Consider the following 26,101-nt stretch of genomic DNA (forward strand, 5'->3'; position numbering starts at 1 on the left):
ATAAGTTGGCAAACAATGTGGCATCTTGGCAGTTTAGTAGTAGAATTATAATAGTGCAGATTTACAACATATTGGTAGTAGTGTCAGACAATGCAATGGGATGCTCTTCCTACACTGAACTGGATGATGAAGATGACATTTGGCTTTATAAAGACCAGGAGACAGAAAAGCGGGGTTCTGAGTTATGCCTGATGCTGCTATGTTAAGTTCCGGCTCCCTGCAACCTTGAACAGGAATAGCCAGATTGAGAAAATGGCAGGCTGCATGGATTTAAGAGATTACAGTAAATTTGTGTTCAGTTAACAAAAATAAAACAAAATATGAGCTGTTTACCATAACACTAAATGTGACCTGTTACTCAGATCAGTAAATTATATTAATGCACATAATCTCTTGGCATGAGACTGACAGAATAGGCTCTGGCTTCTGCAACTATGAACTGGATTAAGTAGGTTTGAAAATTTAATGTTAGCAATTTATATGCTATAGTGATTCACACGAATTTCTGTTTATTTTACAGATGGACAATTCAGAAATTATTTGGCAAAGAAAAACATAAGTATGCTGGAATATAAAACAAATAGAGGAGCTGAATAAGAAATGTCCATGTTATCATGTTACTCTAAATCCTCATTTTTGAACACATACTTAAAAATAATTATGTTCATGTATTATATTACTTTTGAATTCAACTTTTTAATCTCATTAAACCGAATCAAAATTAGAAAGTAATGGAGCAGTATTTAGTAGTGCTGCTGCCCTAGGTTTTGATTTTGTTGCAGACACTGCCCATACAGTGTTTGCATACTCTCCACATGTTTGCATATTTTTTCTACATGTACTTACATCTTTTTTATTTACGTTTATTTTAATATCATTAAGGGAAGAATGGTAATACTAAGTGTTCTGGTTCAAGTCTGCAAATCAATGTGACTCACAATGGCCAGGGTTAGTTCAGGCACTGCTTTATCCCTAATATTGATGGTTCTTTATGACCCTGTACTAATAAAAGCAGGCACAGAAAATAGATGCATGGATTTATTATAGTTCAGATTTATTTAATCTCTTTCAATGGCTTTGAAACGTCCATTACATTAAAGTTAGTGATGCAGAAATGCAGCATATTTTGGAGTTTTAGAAGAAAATCTTTATAATAAGCCTATATTTAAAATGTCTAACACTAAAGCAATTAATTTGTGGATGAATGACATCCTGTTAGCCACCAAAAGGATGCAGTGCAAGATAGTTCCACACATATTAAACCAAGCTCTACTAAACTGCTAAAAATGATTTTTCCAATAAAGACTCTTTAGATGGTAGAAAAGCACGCCATATTGGGGCGTGTTAACTATTTTTAAGACAGAAAACAGAAAGTGTGTAACATTACAGGGGAATGTGGGGAATGGTTATAACTTTGTGCATTGACGTTTATTTTCTTGTTACAGTCCCTATACGCTTATATAGTTTTACTTGAGGAATTGCAACATATGAACTATGCCTACAGTTATTTCACACATTCTTTAATTCAAGTACAAAGTTTTACTTTTGGCTATTAACAGTAAAGAAGATGTTAAGGCATACACATTCCCTAAAAGCCCTAAAAATTTTAGGCATATCAGAACACCTTCAAGTAATGGCATAGTGGCTGTAACAAGCCATACGTAGAAATTAATTTAATTCATATGGTGCACAGTTGTGTGATTCTACAGTAGATAAAAAGAAAGCATGAGACATATATAACTACATAGATAATTATGTAACATGTCTACAAATATTGTGGATAAAGAAATGTTAAATGAATACATTTAACCCTTCATCATTCTTCTGAACCTGCTTTATCCAGTGAAGAATCAATGGGAAGTGGACCAGTATTGTGTAGTGAGAAAAGCGCTATATAAATGCAAAGAATTATTATTATTAATATTGGAATGAACCAATTCAAATTTGCCATTTAATCTAACAGCATGTCTTCGAACTGTGTGAGAAAATCAGAGCTCAAAGGGGAAGCCCACGCAAACATGGGAGAAACATGCAAACTCAGCAGAAGGGACACATTCTGAGAAATGAACTTAGGCAAAATACTATGATGGGATTGGGCTCCCTTCTCTACTGTCATGCTACACAAAAAATATCCAGTAAAATATTACCTTATTAAAGGAAAGAAGTAAAAAAAAGTACTTTTTCTTTTAAATTATGTACAGTAAGAAGAAATGTAACAGAATTAAGAGGTGATAAAAGGGAAAAGTAAGCAACATGTTCAGGAAAGTCGAATGAACATATACCAGGATAAGGATTACTTGGCAGGGAGAGCAGGTTGAGATCAGAGGAAAATCTTATACTGGAATTAACTTTGAGGGACAGTAAGGACTATTGTGAGAGTGACTCCTTGACCAGCACAGAAGTAGCTGAACTGAACAAAAACATCTTAAGGGTAGAGGGAAGCAGTTTTTTACTTTTGAGGTTTACGTACCAACAATGGAGAGGATGACCACCACAAAATCGAAGATATTCCAACCAATTGTAAAGAAGTAACATCGAAGAGCAATGATCTTTATGCAGCACTCTCCAGTAAAGATTACAATGAAAGCCAGGTTGATATAATAGAGAATTTGGTTCATTTTCTCAGTTTGCTCATCTGTTTCTACCATCATAGTGACCATGTTCAAGCAAATAAGGATCATAATGATGATGTCAAATACTTGTTTTGTCACAACATCGAAAAAGAAGCCTTGAAATTCGTTCTGGACAAAAAAGATAATCAGAAAACATGTTTTTTAAAATTCCAAATATAACAACTTCTAAATAATTTTAATGTGAAATTTTACTCAAATTCAAAGTCTAGAGGAGTACACATTTATTCATACATTAAATTTTTAAAGCTGCTTTTCTAGGAGAAGAAACTATTCATAGACACCTTAAAATAGAAAAAGATAATTAAAACCATAAAAGCCATCTGGAATGAAGAAATCTACCAATGTAAGAAACAATATCTTGCTTGAGACCTGAACATACTGATTGGGCATCTCAATGCTTTTTGAGTCAGCCACTGAAACAAAGCAAACACATTTGGCTGAGAATTCAGAAAATGCTTGTCATTGCAAGAACAAAAGTGAACGCGCATACATCTACAAGAAAATGTCAGCAGAATATGGGGTACTGCATTTTGTAAATCTACTGTCAGATTCTTCTGTTTCATTATGGGGTGTTTGAAGTCCACATTTGTTCAGTTTGCAGGATTATTCTATAATGATATCAAAGTAAACAGAATGATTCTCAAACACGTTTGCTCCTCTGCTTTCAAATGGATTTCATATTTTTATGTTATTTACATTGTTAAAGAAATACATAAAAGATTTCTGTAACAGCTGCAGTTATTTCTATTATAGGTGGAGTAACCAGTTATTGAGTCCAAAGGGGCAACTGCATTTTCATATGGGAAATTACTACTGCGTTTCTTCCTTTAATGCATAAAAGACATAAATAACAAAATGATGTACTATATTTACAACTAGGAGCTTTTGTTATCTTATGCTAAGTTTTTGGTTGAGAATCTAATATTTATAATTAATAATAGTAGTAATGCAGAAAGAAAAGATAGGAGGAAAATACTGCATGCAAAGTATGTACAAGTATACATGCATTGGTGGTTTATTTGATTAGTCCTGAAAACTGAACTTATTGGCATTTTTAAAATACCAAAAATAAAGAAAAAAGGCCATGTTGAAAGAAACCATTGGACACATTTAATAAACACACATAATTCAAAAGTACTGTACAATTTACTGTATAATGTTAAGATGAAAAAGACATACCCACTGTCCTTCACTGACTACAACCCCTTAAACTCTATAATTGAAAATGCATTTAATATGCAGGTTTCACAAGCATCTAAATTAAAAGATAATTTAAGTAAAAATTAATGAAAATATCTTAAAAGTAACATTAGTACAAGACCATTATGAAACACCTATGGCTACTTGAAGAATTTTCCTATACTGCTCCTTCTTTAATTTCATTTTCCCTCATACCTTTTTCACAACATTAATCATTATGGTTCTGACTTTATTGTGATTCCATTTTTTTTATGGGTGCTATGCTTTTCTGATGTAATTCTTATACTTGTTGACAATGATGCCTATTGCTGGGCATGTGATCTCCTAGAAACATAATGTGGGACATCACTGTGTAGACACTATGTAAGATCAGCCATGCTGAGTACTTTTTCTAAGCTTTAATAAAAAATTCTATTGTATCTGGGAAAGGACTATTAATTATTTTTAAACCTCATCATATTTTTGTTTCAATGCTGACTTTTTTTGATTTAATTTTGGTATTAGTTGCCTGTTTTTCTGAGTCTTTTGGTATCTGAGCCATGCAGATGCATTAATTACCTCTAAAGGCTCTTTATTTCCTGATCCTTCAAGCATTTCTTAAGTTCTTTGAACCTGTATCTTGTATTCAGGCATGACAAAACAAGATGGTGAGTAAAATATTTTAACAGCAGACTTTGTATAAAAATGTAATGTTTAAATTAATACATACTACTGTTATCTCTCAATTATAAAAAAAAATCAGCTTGCAGGCAATTACTAGGAGATGATACGTGATGTTCACGTTAAGATCACAAAAGATACTTAAAAGAGCCGTGAGAATAAAAGAGAATCGCTTTAAGCATCAGACTTTGTGCCAAGAGATTGACCCAGAAACGTTTCGCGGGGACGTAGAACATGAGATTCTTGCAAGACACGCTCTACTTACAAGCAATATCAAAAAATATGAAGAGAAAAACCATCAGTCGTGTTTTGGCTTTGAGCACACGCAGAACCAGGGCTCTCAGTGCATATAAAGCATATAAGGACAATATGTTATACAGTAAATGAAACGTCGTCGACTAAACGAAGAAGACAGAGCAGCATGGAGAAAAGAGACTCAAAGGAGTTGGAGAGAAAAAAAATGCAAAAAAGAAAAAGAATAATCTAGGTGCAACTGCAGACAATAAGGAAAGTAATAATCAGCACAAGTGGAATTGAAAAAAAGCACGTCCAATCGGGCTCAGAATTAAAAGACAAAGAGTAAAAGACAAAGTAGAACTTCATAAAGACGTTCAAAAACGTTGGAAAGAAACACATTCAGAGCAGGTTAGAGATTATGAAAGTAGTGGAAATCAAAAGGCTCAAAAAAACGTTGGCGTGATAACAGTGCAGAGAAACGTAAGGAATATGAAGGCAAAAAAATCAGAAAGTATCATAAAAAAAAAAAGTAAACATCGCAGTGGCCCAAACAAATGGAAAATTTTACTTGAAAAAAAGGAAAAAATTTATAAAGGACCAGATATCACTAAAAAAAAAGCAGCACAAAGTGAGGTCAGAAATAAAAGACAAAAAAAGTAAAGTGTCATAAACAGGTTAAAGAACAAGGAGGACAAAAGCATGCAGAGCAGGTGAGAGATGATGAAAACAATGGAATTCAAAAGATGCAAAAAAAACATAGGCGTGAAACACATGCAGAGCAAGATACAGAATATGAAAACAGAAAAAAATGAAAGTGTCAAAACAAAGAAAGTAAAGATCACATTAGCGCAAGCAAAGAGAAAATATTATTCTGAGAAAAAACGGAAAGGCGAATAGAGATTTAATATATGGACATTGGTGATATGTCAGAAGCATGTAAATATTGTAAGGCTTTGAAGTTCAAGACATAGACTTGTAGATCGTCTAATTTGTGTTGCCATCAGGGAAAAGTTGTGTTTATACACAATGACAAGGTGTATCTAAGAGAATTAAAAGATTTGATGTTTGGGGAACGTGAAATCCACAAACACTACAGGCAAAATATTCGAGTCTACAATAATCTTTTCGCATTTGCATCATTCAATGCGCAAAACGTAGATTTACACAAGAATAGACCATATGCTATGAAAATCTGTGGTCCAGCAACAATTAAAGCAACAATAAGTTTAATTTCGAAGAAACCACAATTTGGGCAGGTGTATATTTATGATCACGGAGAAGCGATACAACATATATTCGAAAGAGTTAAACACTCGGACGTATTAGAAATTATACAGCCAATAATGTATACAAATCCATACGTCCAAAAGTATCGCACTTTACACAAAATCTATCTGCACAACACGGACAAAGAAGTTTTCTTGGATTTCTATATGAATCAAAAAGATCAGGCACGCATATATAATAAGCCAACATGTGATGAGTTATCAACGATAATAGTTTCGAAAGACAGAAATATCAAAAACAGAGTAGATATTCGTGTTTATCTGAAAGCAGAACATGAATCGACATTTCTGTCTAATAATTCACCACATTCCGATCCATTACTCTTTCCCTTGCTTTTCCCAGATGGAGAAACAGGATGGTCATACAATATGAAACACGCAAATTCAGAAAAACGAATAACACCAATACAATATTTTTTAGCGCAAAATTATCGATACGTTCCAATGTATTTAACCCACACCTGTCATCTCAACGTTTTTCGCAGCACTACATTATTAATGCGTATCTAAATGTCAAAGCTAATCGTCTTTTCTTTATTAAATATAATCAAGCAAATTTAGAACGGAACATATGCAATGACTAATTGATCACGTTCAAAATTTAATTATCAATAGTTCAGACAAATTCAAAATAGGTAAAGCAGTAATATTACCATCCTCATACCAAGGTAGTTCAAGAGCATTGCAACAGTTATATCATGATGCAATTGCAATATCCACAACTATCGGTCGACCAGATTTATTTATTACAGTGACATGCAATCCACAATGGCCAGAAATACAGAGATTCTTGAAAACAATGCCACCAGCTACATTGGCGCTGGATATTCCGACTTTGTGAGTAGATTGTTTTATCAGAAAATCTTAATTTTATTGAAAGAACTCGAAAAGGTGTTTGGGAAAATCCAAGCATACATTTACACAATCTAATTTCAAAAACAGGTTTACTTCACATGCATTTATTGGTTACTTTACAAAAAAAAAATTTTAACTGCTGATGATGTAGATCATTTTGTCTGTGCTGAAATTCCAAACAGAGAAAACAATCCTGAATTATGGTACAAAGTCATTAAACACACGTCTCATGGACCTCATATAAAAGATTCAGCATGTTGGGACTTGAAAGAAAAAAAGTGTTTAAAAAAATTCCTAAAAGCTTTCGTTCAAACAACAGATATGACTAAGGCTGGCTTTCCAGATTATCGCCGAAGAGATAAATGTCACAAACAACACACTTATCACGGAAAGAAAGATGGAAAAATTGTGACAAAACATTTAGGGACTTCTTTGGATCTGAAAAACCTTTTGCAGGAAAAACTTTTATACTGGGAGGCGACTTTAGACAAGTTCTACCAGTGGTCAAGAAAGGAGGCAGAAAGCAGATTTATGATGCATGCCTAAAAAGTGGACCTTTATGGTCTTTATTCCAACAATTAAAATTAAATCAAAATATGCGAGCAAATAAAAATTCCAATGATTTTGTAAAATGGCTATTAGACATTGGTAACTTTAAAATTCAAAATCTGGAAAAAAAAGATGACTTATTAAGTACAAATCTTATTGAAGAATTTTAACCCTTAGGATTATCAACAGAAGAAATGAGTACACGTGCAATCCTAGCAGCAAGAAATGATGAAGTCAAATGAATCAACGCAAAGATCGTCGATCGGTTACAAGAAAAATTGATTAAATGCATATCAATAGCCTCTGCTGAAGTAGTTGGTGGTGATGGTGCAGAAGATGAAAACATCAACCTAGAATATCTCATAGAATATCTACAAGCATTAACACCATCCGGTCTCCCACCAGCTGAATTATTGTTAAAAGAAGGATCTATTGTAATGTTATTGCGTAATTTATGTATAAGTGATGGACTATGCAATGGAACAAGATTAGTTGTATTAAAAATTGCTCGAATGATTCTATCATGTAAAATTTTAACAGGTGACAAAAAATTCATGTAGTATATATTCCAAGAATAACATTAGACACGAAAGGAGACCTTGATATGCCATTCGTATTAAAACATCTACAATTCCCCGTTAGAATGGCATTTGTTATGACAATTAACAAATCACAGGGACAAACATTCAAAGAAGTTGGTTTATTTATAAGAGACGAAGAAACGATATTCACTCATGGACAGCTATACATTGCGTTGTCATGATGTAAGTCCAAAAATGGAACCAAAATTCAAGGCGATCTTCAAGAAAAAATAATTCCAAATATTGTTTTTACCGAACTTCTAAAATAAAAGAAAAACTAATTAAAAAGAAACAATTTCAAGAAAAAAAAAATATCATTAAACTGTATATAAGGAAAACCAAACACGGGTTGGCGAGCAAAGTGAGCAGGGGGCAAAGCCCCCTAGTGATTAATTTATATAAAGCTCAGTTATGATTAGCAACATTATTAAAAGAGCGTCACACAATTAATCGCAAGCATGCTGATGGCAAAATAGACTACTCCAGAATTTATCTGTATTTGTCTCTTCGTACTATTACCATTTATTAAATGCATTTTCATTAATTAATTTAATAATAGTGGATGAATTACTGGAATATTATTTTTCAACAATAACATTTTTGATAATGACCATAAAATAGAATCAACACATTTTTCTAGAATAAATTGTTTTCATGCAAATTTTTACAGATCTCATGTACATATTATAATAGTGTCATAAGGAGTGTTCGACAGAATTGGTTAAGCAGAAATATTTGAGTAGGATAATTAAAGACGTGGATTAACTGGATATGCCTGTCTGTTCCTATGTAATATTACGTCACTGAAAAACTAGCCATGCCTTAAGTCCATCTTATCAAAGGAACTTGCAGTTTGTTTATCGGCATCTGAAATTAGTGAGACAGAATGAACTAATAAGAGGATCTAAAGTATAAACTCTATTCACTTCATCTACTGCAATTCCAAAGGAGCACACCGTAACAACAATATGATCTGGGAAGTGACTGGTTTCTCCTTATTACAATAAATCAGCAAAAAATGGAAGATCAATGTATCCCCAAACATCTGTCAGTCTCTTACAACATCATTACCAAATTAATCTGATCTCATACTGCATAGTTTCAAGCCAAACTTGCTTCAAAAATCTTATTGTATTTGTTCGATGTTTTGTTTTTTCTGTGATGACTCCTATATAAGTAGTGAATAATAAAAAGGTTCTTAATTGTGTTGTTTATTGTTGAAGTTTTTCAGAACTGAAACTTAAAATGTGAATTAATAAGGACTTTTTTTAAAAATAGTAAAGTCTTACTGGTGGTCGTGGTATTGGCTTCTGGGGTTTCTTAGAGCCAAGCTTCTTCATGGCATTGTAGTATTTTTTTTGTTCTTCTGTCATGAAAATGTCTTGTCCCCCTAAGTAAAGAAGAAAGTCTTTAAAGTCATTTTTTCACTCACATATTATAAATATTGGAAAAAAGAACAGATATTTAGTCTTACATTAAACTATGATACACATACTAAAATCAATTCCTTTTTTAAAACAGAATATTAGATATAATCCTGATAACATCATATTGCACTTAATGTGGGTCTCAAAGACAAAAAACAAACATAAGTACTATCTTTAGCACACCAGTTTCCTCCCTCATTCCAGGTTTGGTTGAGTGGAAAGAAGGTACATTTAAACTAAGTTGTTTCTATACTCAAGCCTTGTTTATAATGGTGACGGAATAGGCTGCTTGGAAGAAGGACACATTTTTAACTGTTATTAATTTTTTAAATATACAATTTATACATATTGTAAATCTTGTAGTAGCAAATATCAGATACCTCCTAATATGACTTGTTGACAGACTTTGAAAATGCGGGTGTAATGAGTTACTGGTGCATGAAATATCGATATTATGTTGGAATTCTAGGACTGATAAAGCTTCAAATATTTTTTAATTCGCCAAACTCACTCTGTTGACAGTTTAAGTAAGTATCCTGGGATGGATTGGTGCATCATGAATGATTTGTTTTCAACTTTTGGATTACTTTTTTCAAAAATAAACTTTTCAAGGTTACAATTTAAGGGGTTTTATCTGACCAGCTTTACCAGTATGGTTGTTTTAATATGCTATGATATACACAAATGAAATAATTGAACCATATCCTTGAACAGAGGTACAGTAAAGGAGATCAAACCTGAAAAGGAATTCAGTAACACATAAAAAGTAGTCTGTAGACAATCTGAAAGAAATCGAAAACCATGTGATTTTGTGAGTTTCAACTAAACTTCAGTTTGTGTCAGATATATATAAAAATCGGCATCAAGTCACACCAAAGTGGTATTGTAAATGTGGTTTTAGAGACAGGCCTATAATATGCTTGAAGTCTCCATGTTTCGCCTGTATGTGGTTGGTTTTTTCTGGAGGACTCCAGATTTCCTTCCACATCTTGAAGATGTCAGGTTAAATGACAACTGTAAACTGGCCTGTTTTGAAGCTGTGTGATTGCTCACTTTGCAATAGAATGGCACACCACCAAATGTTGGTTCCTCCCTTGCACCACTTGCTAATGGTATATACACAGACTCTGCAACATTAACTGGAAAGAATGGTGAAGAAAAATGGATGGACATATATGTATAGTGTTCAAAGTTAGGTTAGTTTAAGAACTCATGATTTGCTCCCATCAGATGAATTCTGTAATTCTCAAATATTACCAAAAAAAATCTGACAATAAATGATACTTAAAAGGGATTCCTAATACAATTTCAAGAAACTAATACAAAGCAACTGCTCAAAAAACAGATGAAAAGATAAGTTAATAATTCCAAATTCAGAGTGATCTCATATGTTTTGATTACAGGCAAGTAATCAGTCTTTATTTTCAATAAAGATTTCAAAATAAATACACTAAGAATGTTAAAAAAATGAATAGAACTTTATATTGATTATGAGAGAAAACAGAATTTGCAATAAAATCATATGTAAATACATATAGACCCAATATAACACTCACAGTGGGATTAATTTGGCATTCTGACGTTTTCTGTTGATCAATGTAATGTCAAAGCTATAACAAAGCTCTGTAAAGTTCTCTAAATTAACTACAAACATAAAACACAAAACAATCAAAGATATTCACGCCCTTTAATATGACACACTAAAATCATCAATGGCCAGCCAATTGGTTTTAATTTTTTTAATTTATTTATTTTTTTTTTATTTTATTAATTTTATTACAATCCATACATAGCAATCAAGTTTTTACAAAAAAAATTATGTTAAGAACAGATCGATCCCCACCCTGAGAGAGAGAGCAAGCCAAACGTGTAAAATTTAAGGCTTGTAAAATACCTAAATTAATAAATTCTCTGTGCTTTATAAACTTATTTTAAAATATTACTGATTAGATCCTGCCATGTTTTGAAAAAAGTCTGTACAGATCCTCTAACTGAGTATTTGATTTTTTCCAATTTTAAATAATATAACACATCAGTTTCCCACTGACTTAAAAGAGGAGAGTTTGGGTTCTTCCAGTTTATCAGAATAAGTCTGCGTGCCAACAGTGTAGTGAATGCAATCACAATTTGTTTGTCTTTCTCCACTTTAAGACCCTCTGGAAGAACCCCAAACACAGCTGTTAATGGGTTAGGAGGGATTGTGAGTCCAAGGCTGTCTGAGAGGTAATTAAAATTTTTGTCCAGAATAATGTTAATTTGGTGCAGGCCCAGAACATGTGACCCAGTGAGGCTGGGGCTTGGTTGCAACGTTCGCAGGTTGGATCATGCCCTGGAAACATTTTGGAGAGTTTTAGTCGAGACAGATGTGCTCGATATATAATTTTGAGTTGTATAATTGTATGCTTTGCATATGGAGCTTGAGTGAATTCTCTGCATTGCTACTTTCCACTCCTTTTCTGATATATTAATTGAGAGATCTTTTCCCAGTGTCCTCTTGGATCTTTGAAAGGAAGGGATTGTAAAATGATTTTATATATTGTAGAGATGGAGTCTAACTCCTTGAAATTGAGCAATATTTTTTCAGCGTGGATGAGGGTGCAAGATGAGGAAAATCTGGAAGGTTCTGTTTAACAAAGTTCCTGATTTGAAGATAGTGAAAGAAATGTGTAGCTGGAATGTTAAATTTGGAATGTAATTGTTCATAGGATGCAAAGGCGTTGTCTATATAAAGATCTCTAAGCAAGTTAATTCCAAATTTTTTTCCAGATATTAAAAACTGCATATGTTTGTGAAGGTTGAAAGAGGTGGTTCTCTTGCAGGGTGCCACAGAAGAAGCTTCTCCGTCTTAAAATGCTTTCTACATTGGTTCCAGATTCTAAGTGAGTGGAGCACAATTGGGTTATTAGTGTATTGCCGATAGCGTGTGTTTATTGGAGCAGAGCAAGGAATACAAAGAAGTACTGCAGGATTTTACTTCTATTGCGGTCCATGCCTGTGTATGTTCTTCTATTTGTGTCCAGGTTCTTATCGCCTGTATATTTGCGCCCAGTAATAAAACTGGAAGTTAGGTAGAGCCATGCCGCCTTCTGCCTTTTGTCTTTGTAGGGTCGCTCTTTTGATGCGTGGATGTTTTGAATTCCAAATAAATGAGGTTATTGTTGAATCTAATTGCTTAAAGAATGATTTATTAATGTATATTGGTATGTTTTGAAATAAAAAAAGGAGCTTAGGAAGAATATTCATCTTAACAGTGTTAATTCTTCCAGCTAGTGTGAGATGAAGGGTTGACCATCTATGCAAGTCTTGTTTACATTTTTTCCATGCAGACGCGAAATTTTGTTGATAAAGAGCTTTATGTTTACTTGTGATGTTTACCCAGGTATTTAAACTGTTCTGCAATGATAAAAGGTAGGGTGTCTAATCTAATATTATATGCTTGAGAATTCACGGAAAGAGTACACTTTTATTCAGATTAATTCTGAGACCAGAGAGCTTTTGAAATTCTGTGAGTGCTGCTAAGACTGCAGGCACAGAATTTCAAAAGCTCTCTGGTCCGATATATACAGTACCATGTCATCTGCATATAATGAGATTTTCTGTTCCAGTCCTTCTCTGCTAATCCCCTTTATCTGATCAGTATTTCGACAATGTATTGCCAGTGGTTCAATGGCAATTGCAAACAGCAGTGGTGACAAGGGCATCCTTGTCTTGTGCCACGTTCTAGTTTAAAGTAGTCTGAGCAAATGTTATTGATGCAAACTGAAGCTTCTGGGTTAGTATACAGTAATTTAATCCATGCACAAATGTTGGGCCAAACCCAAACTTCTCCAAAATAGTAAAAGGTATTTCCATTCAATCATGTCGAATGCTTTTCTGCATCCAATGATAATAATATTTCTGGGGTGTTTGATTTAGTTGGTGAGTATATTACATTAAACAGGCGTCGAAGATTTGAAGATAAGTGTCGGCCCCTAATAAATCCAGTTTGGTCTTGTGATATTACGAGGGAGCACTTTCTCCATCCTTCTAGCTATGATTTTAGAGAGTATTTTAACGTCGTTATTCAGAAGTGAAATTGGTCTGTATGATGCACATTGTAATAAGTCCTTATTTTGTTTTGGAAAGACAGTGATTAGTGCTTGGCGAAAGGTTTGTGGAAGAGATTGGTTATCTCTGGCTTCTGTAAATGTTGCTAATAGGAGGGGAGCTAGCTGAGAGGAGAATTTCTTGTAAAACTCTGCAGGGTAGCCGTCAGGGCCTGCTGCTTTTCCACCTTGGGTGACTTTATAGCATCCAGTAATTCTGATAATGCAGAGGTTTATCAAGTTCCTCCACACTAAAAGCGTCAATTTGTGGTATCTGTAATGTATCCAGAAATGCATTAGATTGTATATTGTCTTCTTTAAACTCAGTAGTATATAGGGATTTATAGTAGTCTCTAAAGTGTACATTATATTTTTGTGTTCGATGATTTTATCTCCGTTAGTGTTAGTGATTACGAGATTGCGTTGCATACATCTTGCTTGTGAATTTGTTGCTAAAAGCTTATTAGCTTTCTCTCCATGTTCATAATAATGATGTCTGGATTTGTAAATTAGTTGTTCAGTTTCTTTAGTTGTCAAGAGGTTTAATTCTGAATGTAGAGCCTGCCTCCTCTTATGTAGAGTCTCGCTTGGTAGTCTGGCATGTTCTTCATCTATTTTAGTAATTTCGCTTTTTATCTCTGCTACTTTCTTGCGGATTTATTTCTGTGGGAAAGATATGAGATAATCTGTCCTCTTAAGAAGGCCTTAAGAGTTTCCCAGAGTATTCCTGCAGAGATCTCAGGGGATGTATTTGTCTCTAGAAAGAATTTGATTTGTTTGGATATAAATTCAGTACAATTCTCGTCAGCTAATAGAAGCGGTTGAGCCCATCTCTTGGGGTGAGTGTATGGGGCTTAGTAATTTCAGCTCCAAGATCATAGAGCATGGTCTGAAATAACAATAGCATCGTATTTACAAGATTTAATCTTAGGCAAGAAGTTATTATCTATAAAGAAGTAATCAATCCTTGAGTAGCAATGATGTACTGGTGAGTAGAAAGAATATGTTCTTGAATTTGGGTTTAAAAACCTCCAGGGATCTGATAAGTTGTGATCAGTTATAAACTTTGTAATTATCTTTGCGGTGTTAGTTGCCGTTCCCCTGTGGAGGAAGTCTTATCTAAAAGTGGATTTAGAACACAATTAAAGTCCCCAGCCATTATAAGTTTATGAGTGTTCAGATTGGGAATGGATGCAAATAAATTTTGTATAAATTCCTTATCATCAACATTAGGTGCATAAACATTTATCAAAATCATTTTACAGTTAGATAAGTCTCCCATGACCATCACATATCTCCCTTCAGGATCCAATACTACATCTGATGCTACAAATGATACTGTTCTATGTATGAGAATTAGGTCTTAATTTCCTATTTCCCCAAGAGTTGTTGCCATGCAGCTTATTATTACGTTGATAGTTATAATTATAAAGATTGAGATGATAGATTAGGTATAGATCAAGCCTGCTCTCTTTCTCTTCCCCCCTTAACCCCCCACCCTCCCTTTTTGCCTCACCAAGTGAGGCTAAAACCCACTTCACGCAGTCCCAGTCCTCTGACATACCCAAAGACAGAGCACGTCCAAAGCACAACAAGCCCCCATGCAGTGGCGCTTTAGGGTTAAAAGATAGAGATATCTGTTACCAATATAGTCTTTAAAAGAGAGAAAAAAAAAATTTTGCACTTAAGATATGTATATAGTCTTCAGCAATTTTAGTACATTAAGATGATACCCCCAGATAATAAACCCGGGTGATGGTGTTAAAGATGTGTCCAAAATAAGCATAACAAGTCTTAATGCAGTAATAGCAATAACAGTAAACCAAGGGTATGATATTGAACAGTCTCGTTTAGGGTACACATGAAATAATTAGAAAAGAAAAGAAAAAAAAAAAAAAAAAGGAGGAAAATTAAGCACAATAAAACATAAACATATAGCGCCCTAGTAATACTAAGTAATAATAAAATATATGAGAATATATGCTGATAAAAAACCCGTATTTTAAAACGAATAGATCAGACAGTAGATTATTAATCCTAGCATTATCATTTACCGCCATGACTCACTATTATGTATCAGAATAGTCGCGGGATCAGCTTTCTTAATTCATTTTCTGCTCCTTCCTTGCTAGTGAAGACATAGAAATGACCTTGCCATTCCACTTTCAGTTTTGCCGGATACAGGAGGCGTATTTGACACTGGCTTGCGAAGCGCTGTTTAATATTATAGAAGGCTGCGCGTTTAATAGCTGTTGCTGGAGAGAAGTCAGGGAAGATACAAATGTGGTTATTTTCATATATAATATCTTCCTTGTATCTGAGGAGTGCCATCACCTCTAGCTTAAATGATAATTGTTCAAAACGAACTATAAAAGATCTTGGTTGGGGTCTGACGGTGTTTGATCCGCGTACGCGGTAAGCCGCTGCTATCTCAGATTCTGCTTTAGAGTCGCCCCAATTATTTTAGAAAAAAGTTCAGCTGCGAATTTCACAGGGTTTGAATTTTCTCGATTCTCCGGCAGGCCTTCAATTCTGACATTATACCTTCTACTCCCATCTTCTAAAGCAGCCAGTCTGTCTCCAAGTTTTTCTCCGAGTTTTTTACATTCGGAACTGACATTTACTGCTCTTTCCTCGGCACTGGCAGCTAAATGTTCGGCCTTATCGATCCGATTCATGAATGTCTCCTTAAGATGCTCCAACTGATCAGCAAGCGTGCTCAGTTTAACCAAGTTTTCCTGAATGCGCTCTTTAGTTTTACCCAGCATCTGTCGAAGTTCAAGTTGCATCTCTTGACGCAGCCATTCATTGGCCTGTTTCATCTCCTGTGTCAATTCCTGTTTCAGTCTCTCAAGTGCCTTTGCCGTTGCTTTCTCATTAGCCTTCTCGCTTTTCTTTATATCTTGCGTGAGCTCAGCGAGCAACACTTTCAATTCAGATAGCTCAATTGGGCCTTCTTGTACCGTAGATGAAGCAGCAGACTTTGCTAAAGCCAGTGCCCCCGCTGCTCCAGGCCCGCGTAATTGCGCAACTGAAGCCACGGACTTCCCGGCCCTTTCCAGTTTCAGGTAATCTTCTCCAATTGGCGAGCTATCCACATCTGCACTCACGATCGCAGCTTCGCTCCCCTTTTCGCTCTCAGCCGGCTACGATGTAGCGGACCGTGGTCCTGAGGAGTCTGTGCTTTCGCCCATCTGATCCAGGTCTGTCTCTGATAGGCCGTATCTTGAACTGGGGCTTGCTGATCGCAGCTTGGATGTAGCTTTAGTTTTCGATTCTTTCGAACCCCCCTTCTTGCTGGCCATGTTTATATGTGCTTACATATACTGTAGCAGTCCCTCTCGAGTTGAATAAATACAGGATATCTCAGAATAATAAGCAAATAATATGAAAAATAGCACCACTGCTAGCGGAGCTCTACTTCAGATGTCCATCTCTCGCATCGGACGAGACCAAAACGTCAATTGGTTTTAGAAGTCACATAATTAGTTCAATGAATTACAGATCGGCTATCTGTAGTCAAGAGGTCTCTACTGATTGTCTTTCTGTTATAAAAGGAAATGTTGGGACAAGACATTCTCGGAGATAATTTCAAGTCCCGCGAGACAAGACTTTATGCAAAGAGATTTTAAAAAGTCATGCCCTCCACTCAAACATTTAGAACAATGCCCATGGTCCAATCACTTCTCATTTGTGTGAATGCTATTATGACACAGTTCCTGTGCTCTCAGCTCTAAGTGGGGTCGGAAATAAAAGTCAAAGAGTAGAAGACAAAGCCTCCTAAAGGCTTTAACCTCCTAAAGAGGTTAAAAAACATTGGCGCAATACACATGCAGAATAGGTTAGAGTTTATGAAAGCACTAAAATTTGAAAGTCTTAAAAAACTGATAGTTAAGATCGCATTAGCGCTAACACACGGAAATTATTACTTGGTGAAATAACGGAACAGCGAAAGAGATTGAATATATGGACATAGGTGATATGACAGAAGTATGTAGATATTGTCTGGCTTTAAACTTTAAGTCAGAGATTTGTAGATTGTCTAATTTGTATTGCCATCAGGGAAAAGTAGTATTTCTTCCCAATAAAGAGGTGTATCTGTGAGAATTAAAAGATTTGTTGTTTGATGAAAGTGAAATACACATACGCGAGCGGCAGAGATGTGAATTGGCTGGCGCAAAGCGCAGGTGAGTGAAACAAGCAGGGGGCGAAGCCAATTAGTAGTGCAAATAAAAATGCCAAGCAATGAAAAGGTGATTGAAAAGCACAAGTCAGGGAATGGATGCAGAAAAATATCCGTCACTGAATATCCCTTGAAGCCCAGTTAAATCAAACATCAAGAAATGGAAAGAGTATGGCTCAGTTTTAAGTCTGCCTAGAGCAGGCCATCCACACAAACTGAGTGATTGTGCAAGAAGATGATTAGTAAAAGAGGCCACCAAAAGGTGTATGATCACTCTGAAGGAGTTATAAGCTACAGTAGAAAATTGGAGAGACAACCACTAATGCCCAGGTGCTTCACCAGTTGCAGCTTTATGAGAGAGTGGCCAAGAGAAGGTCACTGTTAAAAAATGCACCAGGAGTTTGCCAAAAGGCATATAGAAGACTCAGCTGGAATGAAGGTTCCATGGTCTGAGTAGGCTAAAATGTTTTTTGGCCTTTAGACTTAATGCGTTTTTGCCCCAAGCACAACAATACACATCAACTATAGAGATTAAAAACTGGGTCGGGGAACACTTAATATAAAGCATTTAATGTGCTACATTAATTAATGAAGGGGTTTGAGAAAATCAGCATGTCGACTTTAATCTCGACATTTAGTCTTTTTTTTTTTCTCGCTGTGTCCGTATTTTTTTTTTCACCGTGGCCCTAATACGCTTCCGTAGGAGTAGTGTATTAAAGAAGCAATGAAAAAGAAAAGGAAACATTTTGAAAATAACGTAACATGATTGTCAATGTAATTGTTTTGTCACTGTTGTGAGTGATGAGTGTTGCTGTCATATATATATATATACAGTATATATATATATATATATAAATATACAGTGGTGTGAAAAACTATTTGCCCCTTCCTGATTTCTTATTCTTTTGCACGTTTGTCACACAAAATGTTTATGATCATCAAACACATTTAACCATTAGTCAAATATAACACAAGTAAACACAAAATGCAGTTTTTAAATGATGGTTTTATTATTTAGGGAGAAAAAAATCCAAACCTACATGGCCCTGTGTGAAAAGTAATTACCCCTGAGCCTAATAACTAGTTGGGCCACCCTTAGCAGCAATAACTGCAATCAAGCGTTTGCGATAACTTGCAATGAGTCTTTTACAGCGCTCTGGAGGAATTTTGGCCCACTCATCTTTGCAGAATTGTTGTAATTCAGCTTTATTTGAGGGTTTCTAGTATGAACCGCCTTTTTAAGGTCATGCCATAGCATCTCAATTGGATTCAGGTCAGGACTTTGACTAGGCCACTCCAAAGTCTTCATTTTGTTTTCTTCAGCCATTCAGAGGTGGATTTGCTGGTGTGTTTTGGGTCATTGTCCTGTTGCAGCACCCAAGATCGCTTCAGCTTGAGTTGACGAACAGATGGCGGACATTCTCCTTCAGGATTTTTGGTAGACAGTAGAATTCATGGTTCCATCTATCACAGCAAGCCTTCCAGGTCCTGAAGCAGCAAAACAACCCCAGACCATCACAATACCACCACCATATTTTACTGTTGGTATGATGTTCTTTTTCTGAAATGCTGTGTTCCTTTTACGCCAGATGTAATGGGACATTTGCCTTCCAAAAAGTTAAACTTTTGTCTCATCAGTCCACAAGGTATTTTCCCAAAAGTCTTGGCAATCATTGAGATGTTTCTCAGCAAAATTGAGATGAGCCCTAATGTTCTTTTTGCTTAACAGTGGTTTGCGTCTTGGAAATCTGCCATGAAGGCCGTTTTTGCCCAGTCTCTTTCTTATGGTGAAGTCGTGAACACTGACCTTAATTGAGGCAAGTAAGGCCTGCAGTTCTTTAGACGTTGTCCTGGGGTCTTTTGTGACCTCTCGGATGAGTCGTCTCTGCGCTCTTGGGGTAATTTTGGTCGGCCAGCCACTCCTGGGAAGGTTCAGCACTGTTCTATGTTTTTGCCATTTGTGGATAATGGCTCTCACTGTGGTTCGCTGGAGTCCCAAAGCTTTAGAAATGGCTTTATAACCTTTACCAGACTGATAGATCTCAATTACTTCTGTTCACATTTGTTCCTGAATTTCTTTGGATCTTGGCATGATGTCTAGCTTTTGAGGTGCTTTTGGTCTACTTCTCTGTGTCAGGCAGCTCCTATTTAAGTGATTTCTTGATTGAAACAGGTGTGGCAGTAATCAGGCCTGGGGTGGCTACGGAAATTGAACTCAGGTGTGATACACCACAGTTAGGTTATTTTTTAACAAGGGGGCAATTACTTTTTCACACATAATAATAAATAATAAAAGCCCTCATTTAAAAACTGCATTTTGTGTTTACTCGTGTTATATTTGACTAATGGTTAAATGTGTTTGATGATCAGAAACATTTTGTGTGACAAACATGCAAAAGAATAAGAAATCAGGAAGGGGGCAAATAGTTTTTCACACCACTGTATATATATATATATATATATATATATATATACACACACACACACACATATAAACATATATATATACATATCCATAAATATATACATATACACATATGCACATATATATACACACACATACATATATACATATATATATATATATATACACATACATCCACATATATACAAATTATATATATATATATATATATCTCTACATATACATACACACACATATATAAACATATATATACATACATATCTACATATATACATATACACATACACACACACACACACACACACATATATATATATATACAGTGGAACCTCGGTTTGCGAGCATAATTCGTTCCGGAAACATGCTCGCAATCCAAAACACTCGTATATCAAAGCAAATTTCCCCATAACAAATAATGGAAACTCAGATGATTCGTTCCACAACCCAAAACTATTCATATAAAAATGATTAAGACAAAATATAAAGTAAAATACATAATACAAATTAACCTGCACTTTACCTTTAAAAAAAAATCATGGCTGGTGTGAGTTTCTAGACTCATGTAGGATTCCACCCAACAGGAAGACACACGGAAGAGTGTCCCAAAGCAATCGCAGTCTCCCAGCGCCGTAGCAGTTCACCGTATAAGCGCATCCAAAAAGATCGCAGACATGCTATAAGCGCCTGTCGTCAATGGGTCATACAAGGAATATTATAAAGATCCCGCTGCAATAAATAACAGCACTGTTGCTGTTTCAAGTTGAATAAAACTAGTGTTAAAGTACTGAGACTCAGCTTCGTGTTTTGGGGAGCAAGATGGGGACTCGCACTTCACAGCGCACACACAGTCACAATGCTGTAGTAAACAGAGACGCGCTGGGCGAGCGAGATAAGGAGAGAGAGAGAGACGCGCTGGGCGAGCAAGCGAGATAAGGAGAGAGAGAGACACGCTGTAAATAGAGATACGCGCTGGGCGAGCAAGCAAGCAAGATAAGGAGAGAGAGAGGTGCTGGGCAAGCGAGCGAGATAAGGAGAGAGAGAGAAGAACCATCAGCTCAGTTGTGATCACATGACGCTCAGCAGACAAAGTGTATCCATACTGCTCGTATTGCAAGACATCGCTCGTTTATCAAGTCAAAATTTATTAAAAATTTTGCTCGTCTTGCAAAACACTCGTAAACCAAGTTACTCGTAAACCGAGGTTCCACTGTATATATATACAGTCTTTGGGGTGCGAGCAACTGTTGCTGGGGGTGCCAGAATCCATGAAGGAAGAAAAATGAAAAACATTATTTGTACAAAATCTTAATTTATTTATCCATTCCTAAATAATTAAATGGGCAGGCTATTTCGTATCAGTGCAATACGCTGTTTGTTAAAACGGATGACTCCCACTCTTACGTGCAAGTCTGCGTGGATATTATGAACTATCGTATCTGTTCAAGTTCTATTTAAATTTTAAATAGAAGGAATTTTTATTTAATCGACAGAATATTATTCCGGAATAAATCAACTCAAACCTTAAATAACTTATAATATTTTGCTCTCCATAAAAATATATCCTGTCTAAATTATACAAGTTAGAAATAAAGTAAACGTTAAAAGAACAAACATTCAAATTTCTTTACTCTTATGTAATTTTATATAAAAAATAAACTTAAATTTTAAATATCCCAAAAGATTTTGCTCTCCATAAAAATATATCCTGTCAAAATTATACAAATTCAAATATGAACATGGTGCATAACAAACCCTGGAAATATAAATAAAATGTGTTCTTTTCAGCAATAACAAATCAAATCATTCAGTTGTCTTTGATCATATGTCATTTTATTAGTGCTGGACGCCTGGCATCTTTTTTTGGAAACAAGTTCGTTTATGTTTGGTGTGAGGTTCTGTGTTGTGGAGATTCTCATGATGGACTGCAGGTGCTCATCAGTGAGGCGACTGCTGTGTGCTGTTTTGTTAGTCTTCATGACTGAGAAGAGCTTCTCACACAGATATGTGGTACCAAATATGCACAAGGTTCGAGCCGCATGCAGACAGAGCTGGAGCATTTTTGCGGGAATGGAGTGAATAAAGTGTGCGGGCCGTGCAGTATCATACTTTGCCTTCAGTGTGCCATTACACTGCAGCTCAATCACCTCCATCTGAATCTGCACAGGTACAGTTTCCACATCGACGGCAAATGGGTTGCGAAACAACTCAAAATTCTTTTTTTGTTCTTCAAAGTCACCAAAGCGCCGTGCGAACTCAGTGCGCAGTGCGCTCAGTTTATCAGCAAAGTGCGTATTTGGGAAAGCGTAGTGCCGACTTGGTTCAACGTTACTTGGCAACAGGGAAAGTGGGGCAAGTTGCACTGGTGCATTTGTGTCTCCCATAAAAGCAGCTTCACTTGAAATCACTTTGTGATTTTGCACGGGTAAAAACGTCTGCTGAAGTGTCAGATTCTCCTTTAACTCTTCTGCTTTCTGTATCTTGTGCATTGCATTCAGGTCTTTCAGGTTATCTTGATGTTTTGTCTCATAGTGCCGTCTTAGATTAAATTCTGTAATTACAGCCACATTAGCTCCACAAATGAGACACACGGGTTTACCGCAATGTCAGTAAACATATACTCAGCCTCCCATCGGTTTTTAAAGGCTCTATGTTCAGAATCACCTTTTCTCTTCGGCATCGTGTGATCTAGCTTTGCAATAACTTGCAGCATCATAAGCTAGACTTGATTAACGCAGTAAGTGTTCGGCAAGGCAGCTGAAGCGCTGCATTATGGGATCTGTAGTTTATTGTGTTACCAGCGCTTCATATCCCCGGGCCATTAATAACAATAATATATAAAATGATCTTGCGGGCCGGATATAAATTTCCGGGCTGGATGTGGCCTGCGAGCCTTGAGTTTTGACACATATGGACTAAATAGAACTTAAAAAGATATATTTTTTCAAATGTGATCACGCAATTCAGATAGAGTTGACGCGCACTACAGTACATCGAGCCCGCATGCTATTGTGGTTTTGCCTGCGTGCCTCAATAAGTTACCCTCCCCTCGCTCTTACTTTTTTACCGTTCATCTAATGAATACACTGAGTATGGCTTTACCAAAACAATCATTGATCGCGAATAAAGTATCCATTATTCATAAAGCTTCAATTGGTGATCTGTCTTTCTGCGTTAACCGCATATTTTTTCATATGTCTCAAACCAAGGGGATGCGAGGCTAAAATGAATCGGGAAGCGCGCGTACATACTCAGTGCATCCCCTCTTGGGAATCGAACCTCGGACGCCTGCGCTAGAGGCGAAGCCTCTACTATTGCGCCACAGCGTGTGGTTTATCTATTTGAGCGTAGCAGTGTAATTCGGTTTTTGTTCAGCACTCTTTGGAACTGTTGCTTTTTGTCTGCGCACTGCGTCAGTTCACGTGAGCCACTGAATATGGTTTTATATGTCATTCGCTCGCTTCTAATTGTTTTGCTGCCTTCTTAATTATATAATGTATGTTTTCTTCAGCGGTTTTTGGAGCTCTTCCTGGTTTTTTACGTACTGTGTGATTACGTGGGAGGCGTGATGATGTCACACGAAACTTTCGAGCTCAACTCCATTACAGTAAATGGAGAAAAATAGCTTCTAGTTATGACCATTATGCGTAGAATTTCGAAATGAAACCTGCCCAACTTTTGTAAGGAAGCTGTAAGGAATGAACCTGCCAAATTTCAGCCTTCTACCTACACGGCAAGTTGGAGAATTAGTGATGAGTCAGTGAGTCAGTCAGTCAGTCAGTCAGTGAGTGAGTGAGTGAGTGAGTGAGGGCTTTGCCTTTTATTAGTATAGATAATATTAACATCCTGAAGTCATCCAATCCAATTGAGAATTTGTGGCTGGGCTTTTAAATGACGTATGATCCTGACAGAGCTTGAACAAAAAAAAAAAAAAAAAATTGCAGTGTCCAGTTGTCAAAAACTTGTAGAGGCCTGATACAGATCTGTGCATACAGACTCAAAACAGTAATTGCTGCCATAAGGTGCATCTACTAAAAACTGACTGATGGGGGTGAATATTTATTTGGTGTTTTATATTTGCAATTAATTTACACCATTTTGCAGAGATATGTTTTCACTTTCATATTAGAGTCTTTCTTTGTTGATCAATGTAAAAAATGTCAAAATAAAATCCACAATCAATGCTGCATAACAACAAAAATCTTTTGCTATGTAATTTAAATGTTTCTTTTTGAAAATAACTTAAAATGCACCAAAATATAATAAAAGTACCTTTCTATTAACATTGTAAACATTTCTTATATTTTCAAGAAAATATAATTTTTCAGCTGCTCAACAACTGAATCACTTTTTCAGACTGATTAATCCAACTGCAGTGCTTCAACCAAGTAGAGAACTGATAAATCATTTGCTTTTTTTAGAATGTAAACAACAACAATTTTTGAATTACAAAAACAATTTCAAAGAATTTTTTACAAAATTCAATCCATATGGTCTTGTTGATGTAGAAAAGAAAGGGGTATGCTCACAAGGCATATTTGAATTTTTATATTAAAAGGGTTTATCTGGGAAGCAGTGTGGCAAGGTTATAATTATTAAGGTATATGTTTTTGAACAAGAATAAGAAATAAAGTTGGTTTGGTATATTGATGCAAACTCTTGTAATCTGTATAACTACTTCATATATTCAAAATTATGAACCTCTCCTGTAAATTCTAGTATGTGCAAAAATTTTAAACCTCCTTTTATATAGTTACAGTTAGTAACCAAGTGTCATCATCTGCAAAATAGACCAGGCTAGACTAGCTAAAATCCATTCCAACACTATAAATTTCAAACAAAAGCAAAACTGTTACTAACAGAATCTCAGGCATATTTTCTTATAATCAAGAAACTAAGCTCTTTCAGAAGCAATTCTACAGCTCTAAGTTACCTATTACATTTTCCCATATTCTGAAGCAAATTAGTCACTTATCTTTCTCTTTTGCTGGTTGAAGTTATCAATAATTACACCAATGAAGAGATTGAGGGTGAAGAATGATCCAAAAATGATGAAGATTACAAAATAAAGGTACATATAAAGATTATGTTCTACAATTGGCTGGTCCTCCACCTGTAAAACATAACAAATTGGAAGAACTCCTCAATTATCATAATAATCTACATGTGAGAGATATACAATACCTGGAAGCAACAAAGGTTAACAGTGTCTTGATGAAAATAAATGATTTGGGATATAAAAAGATTGGGACTTTGGAATATATATTTTATTGCATTCTTGCATATTGCACACGCTGAAGCCACTACCCATTAGTTTTCAAAGGGCCAGTCTCTTAGAGCTATTAATATACTAATTTGAAAATCTGCCTTCTAACCTGATTATTGTGTAATCAAAGGCTAAAATACAAAATAGGTTGGGGTGAGTTTTTAAATCTGCAAATTAAAAAAGTCCCCATGCTATTGCAGTTTCTTGAAAAAAGCATGACTTTAATGGTATAAATACTCACATTTCGTGAATCCACAGCAGCATACATTATTTCCATCCACCCTTTGAATGTCGCCTTTAAAAATAAAAACAAAAGTATGTTAGTTTTCTCGGGACAAGACAAGTCTCCCCAATTTTTACTGAAATAGATTTTATGATAAAAAAATCTATCGACACATTCATATTCTGAATGTACTTATCCATTACAGTATTACAGAGAGATGTTGCCTGACCCGAGAGGCCTATGTGCAATGTGAAGGAAACATTCCTGGTTGGTAGTAGAAATCAATCACGTAGGGAGAATTCTGAGCTTCCTATGTTGAATACGTTTTGTATATGGTAACAAACAAGAGTATTAAAAACCAAAGAGGACAGGGGGAAAACTTGAAAATTCCACTAACTGTAATCAGTGTGTCAAATCCAGATTCTGTAAGCCTGTATTTTAACCTCTGTTTCACTGTGTTGTGTTATTGACCAATAAAACACTGAAAAAAGCAT

General features: G+C 35.6%; 1 protein-coding gene across 3 annotated transcripts in view; it reads right to left on the reverse strand.

The window, feature by feature from the left end:
- scn5lab (sodium channel, voltage gated, type V-like, alpha b) overlaps positions 1 to 26,101 on the reverse strand; it is a 719,364-nt gene that overhangs the window by 1,828 nt on the left and 691,435 nt on the right. For 2 of the 3 annotated variants that reach the window (XM_039753644.1, XM_039753645.1), the window contains exons 23-26: positions 25,626 to 25,679; positions 25,094 to 25,231; positions 9,291 to 9,395; positions 2,471 to 2,741 (exon numbers count right to left, since the gene is read on the reverse strand). In XM_039753644.1, coding sequence (XP_039609578.1) covers positions 2,471 to 2,741; positions 9,291 to 9,395; positions 25,094 to 25,231; positions 25,626 to 25,679 — 568 coding nt within the window. Of the gene's footprint in view, positions 1 to 2,470; positions 2,742 to 8,127; positions 8,262 to 9,290; positions 9,396 to 25,093; positions 25,232 to 25,625; positions 25,680 to 26,101 lie in introns of those variants that run through there. The other variant, XM_039753646.1, reaches the window with a different exon arrangement.

Source organism: Polypterus senegalus, chromosome 5 (genome assembly GCF_016835505.1).
Source record: "Polypterus senegalus isolate Bchr_013 chromosome 5, ASM1683550v1, whole genome shotgun sequence".
Classification (NCBI taxonomy): domain Eukaryota; kingdom Metazoa; phylum Chordata; class Cladistia; order Polypteriformes; family Polypteridae; genus Polypterus; species Polypterus senegalus.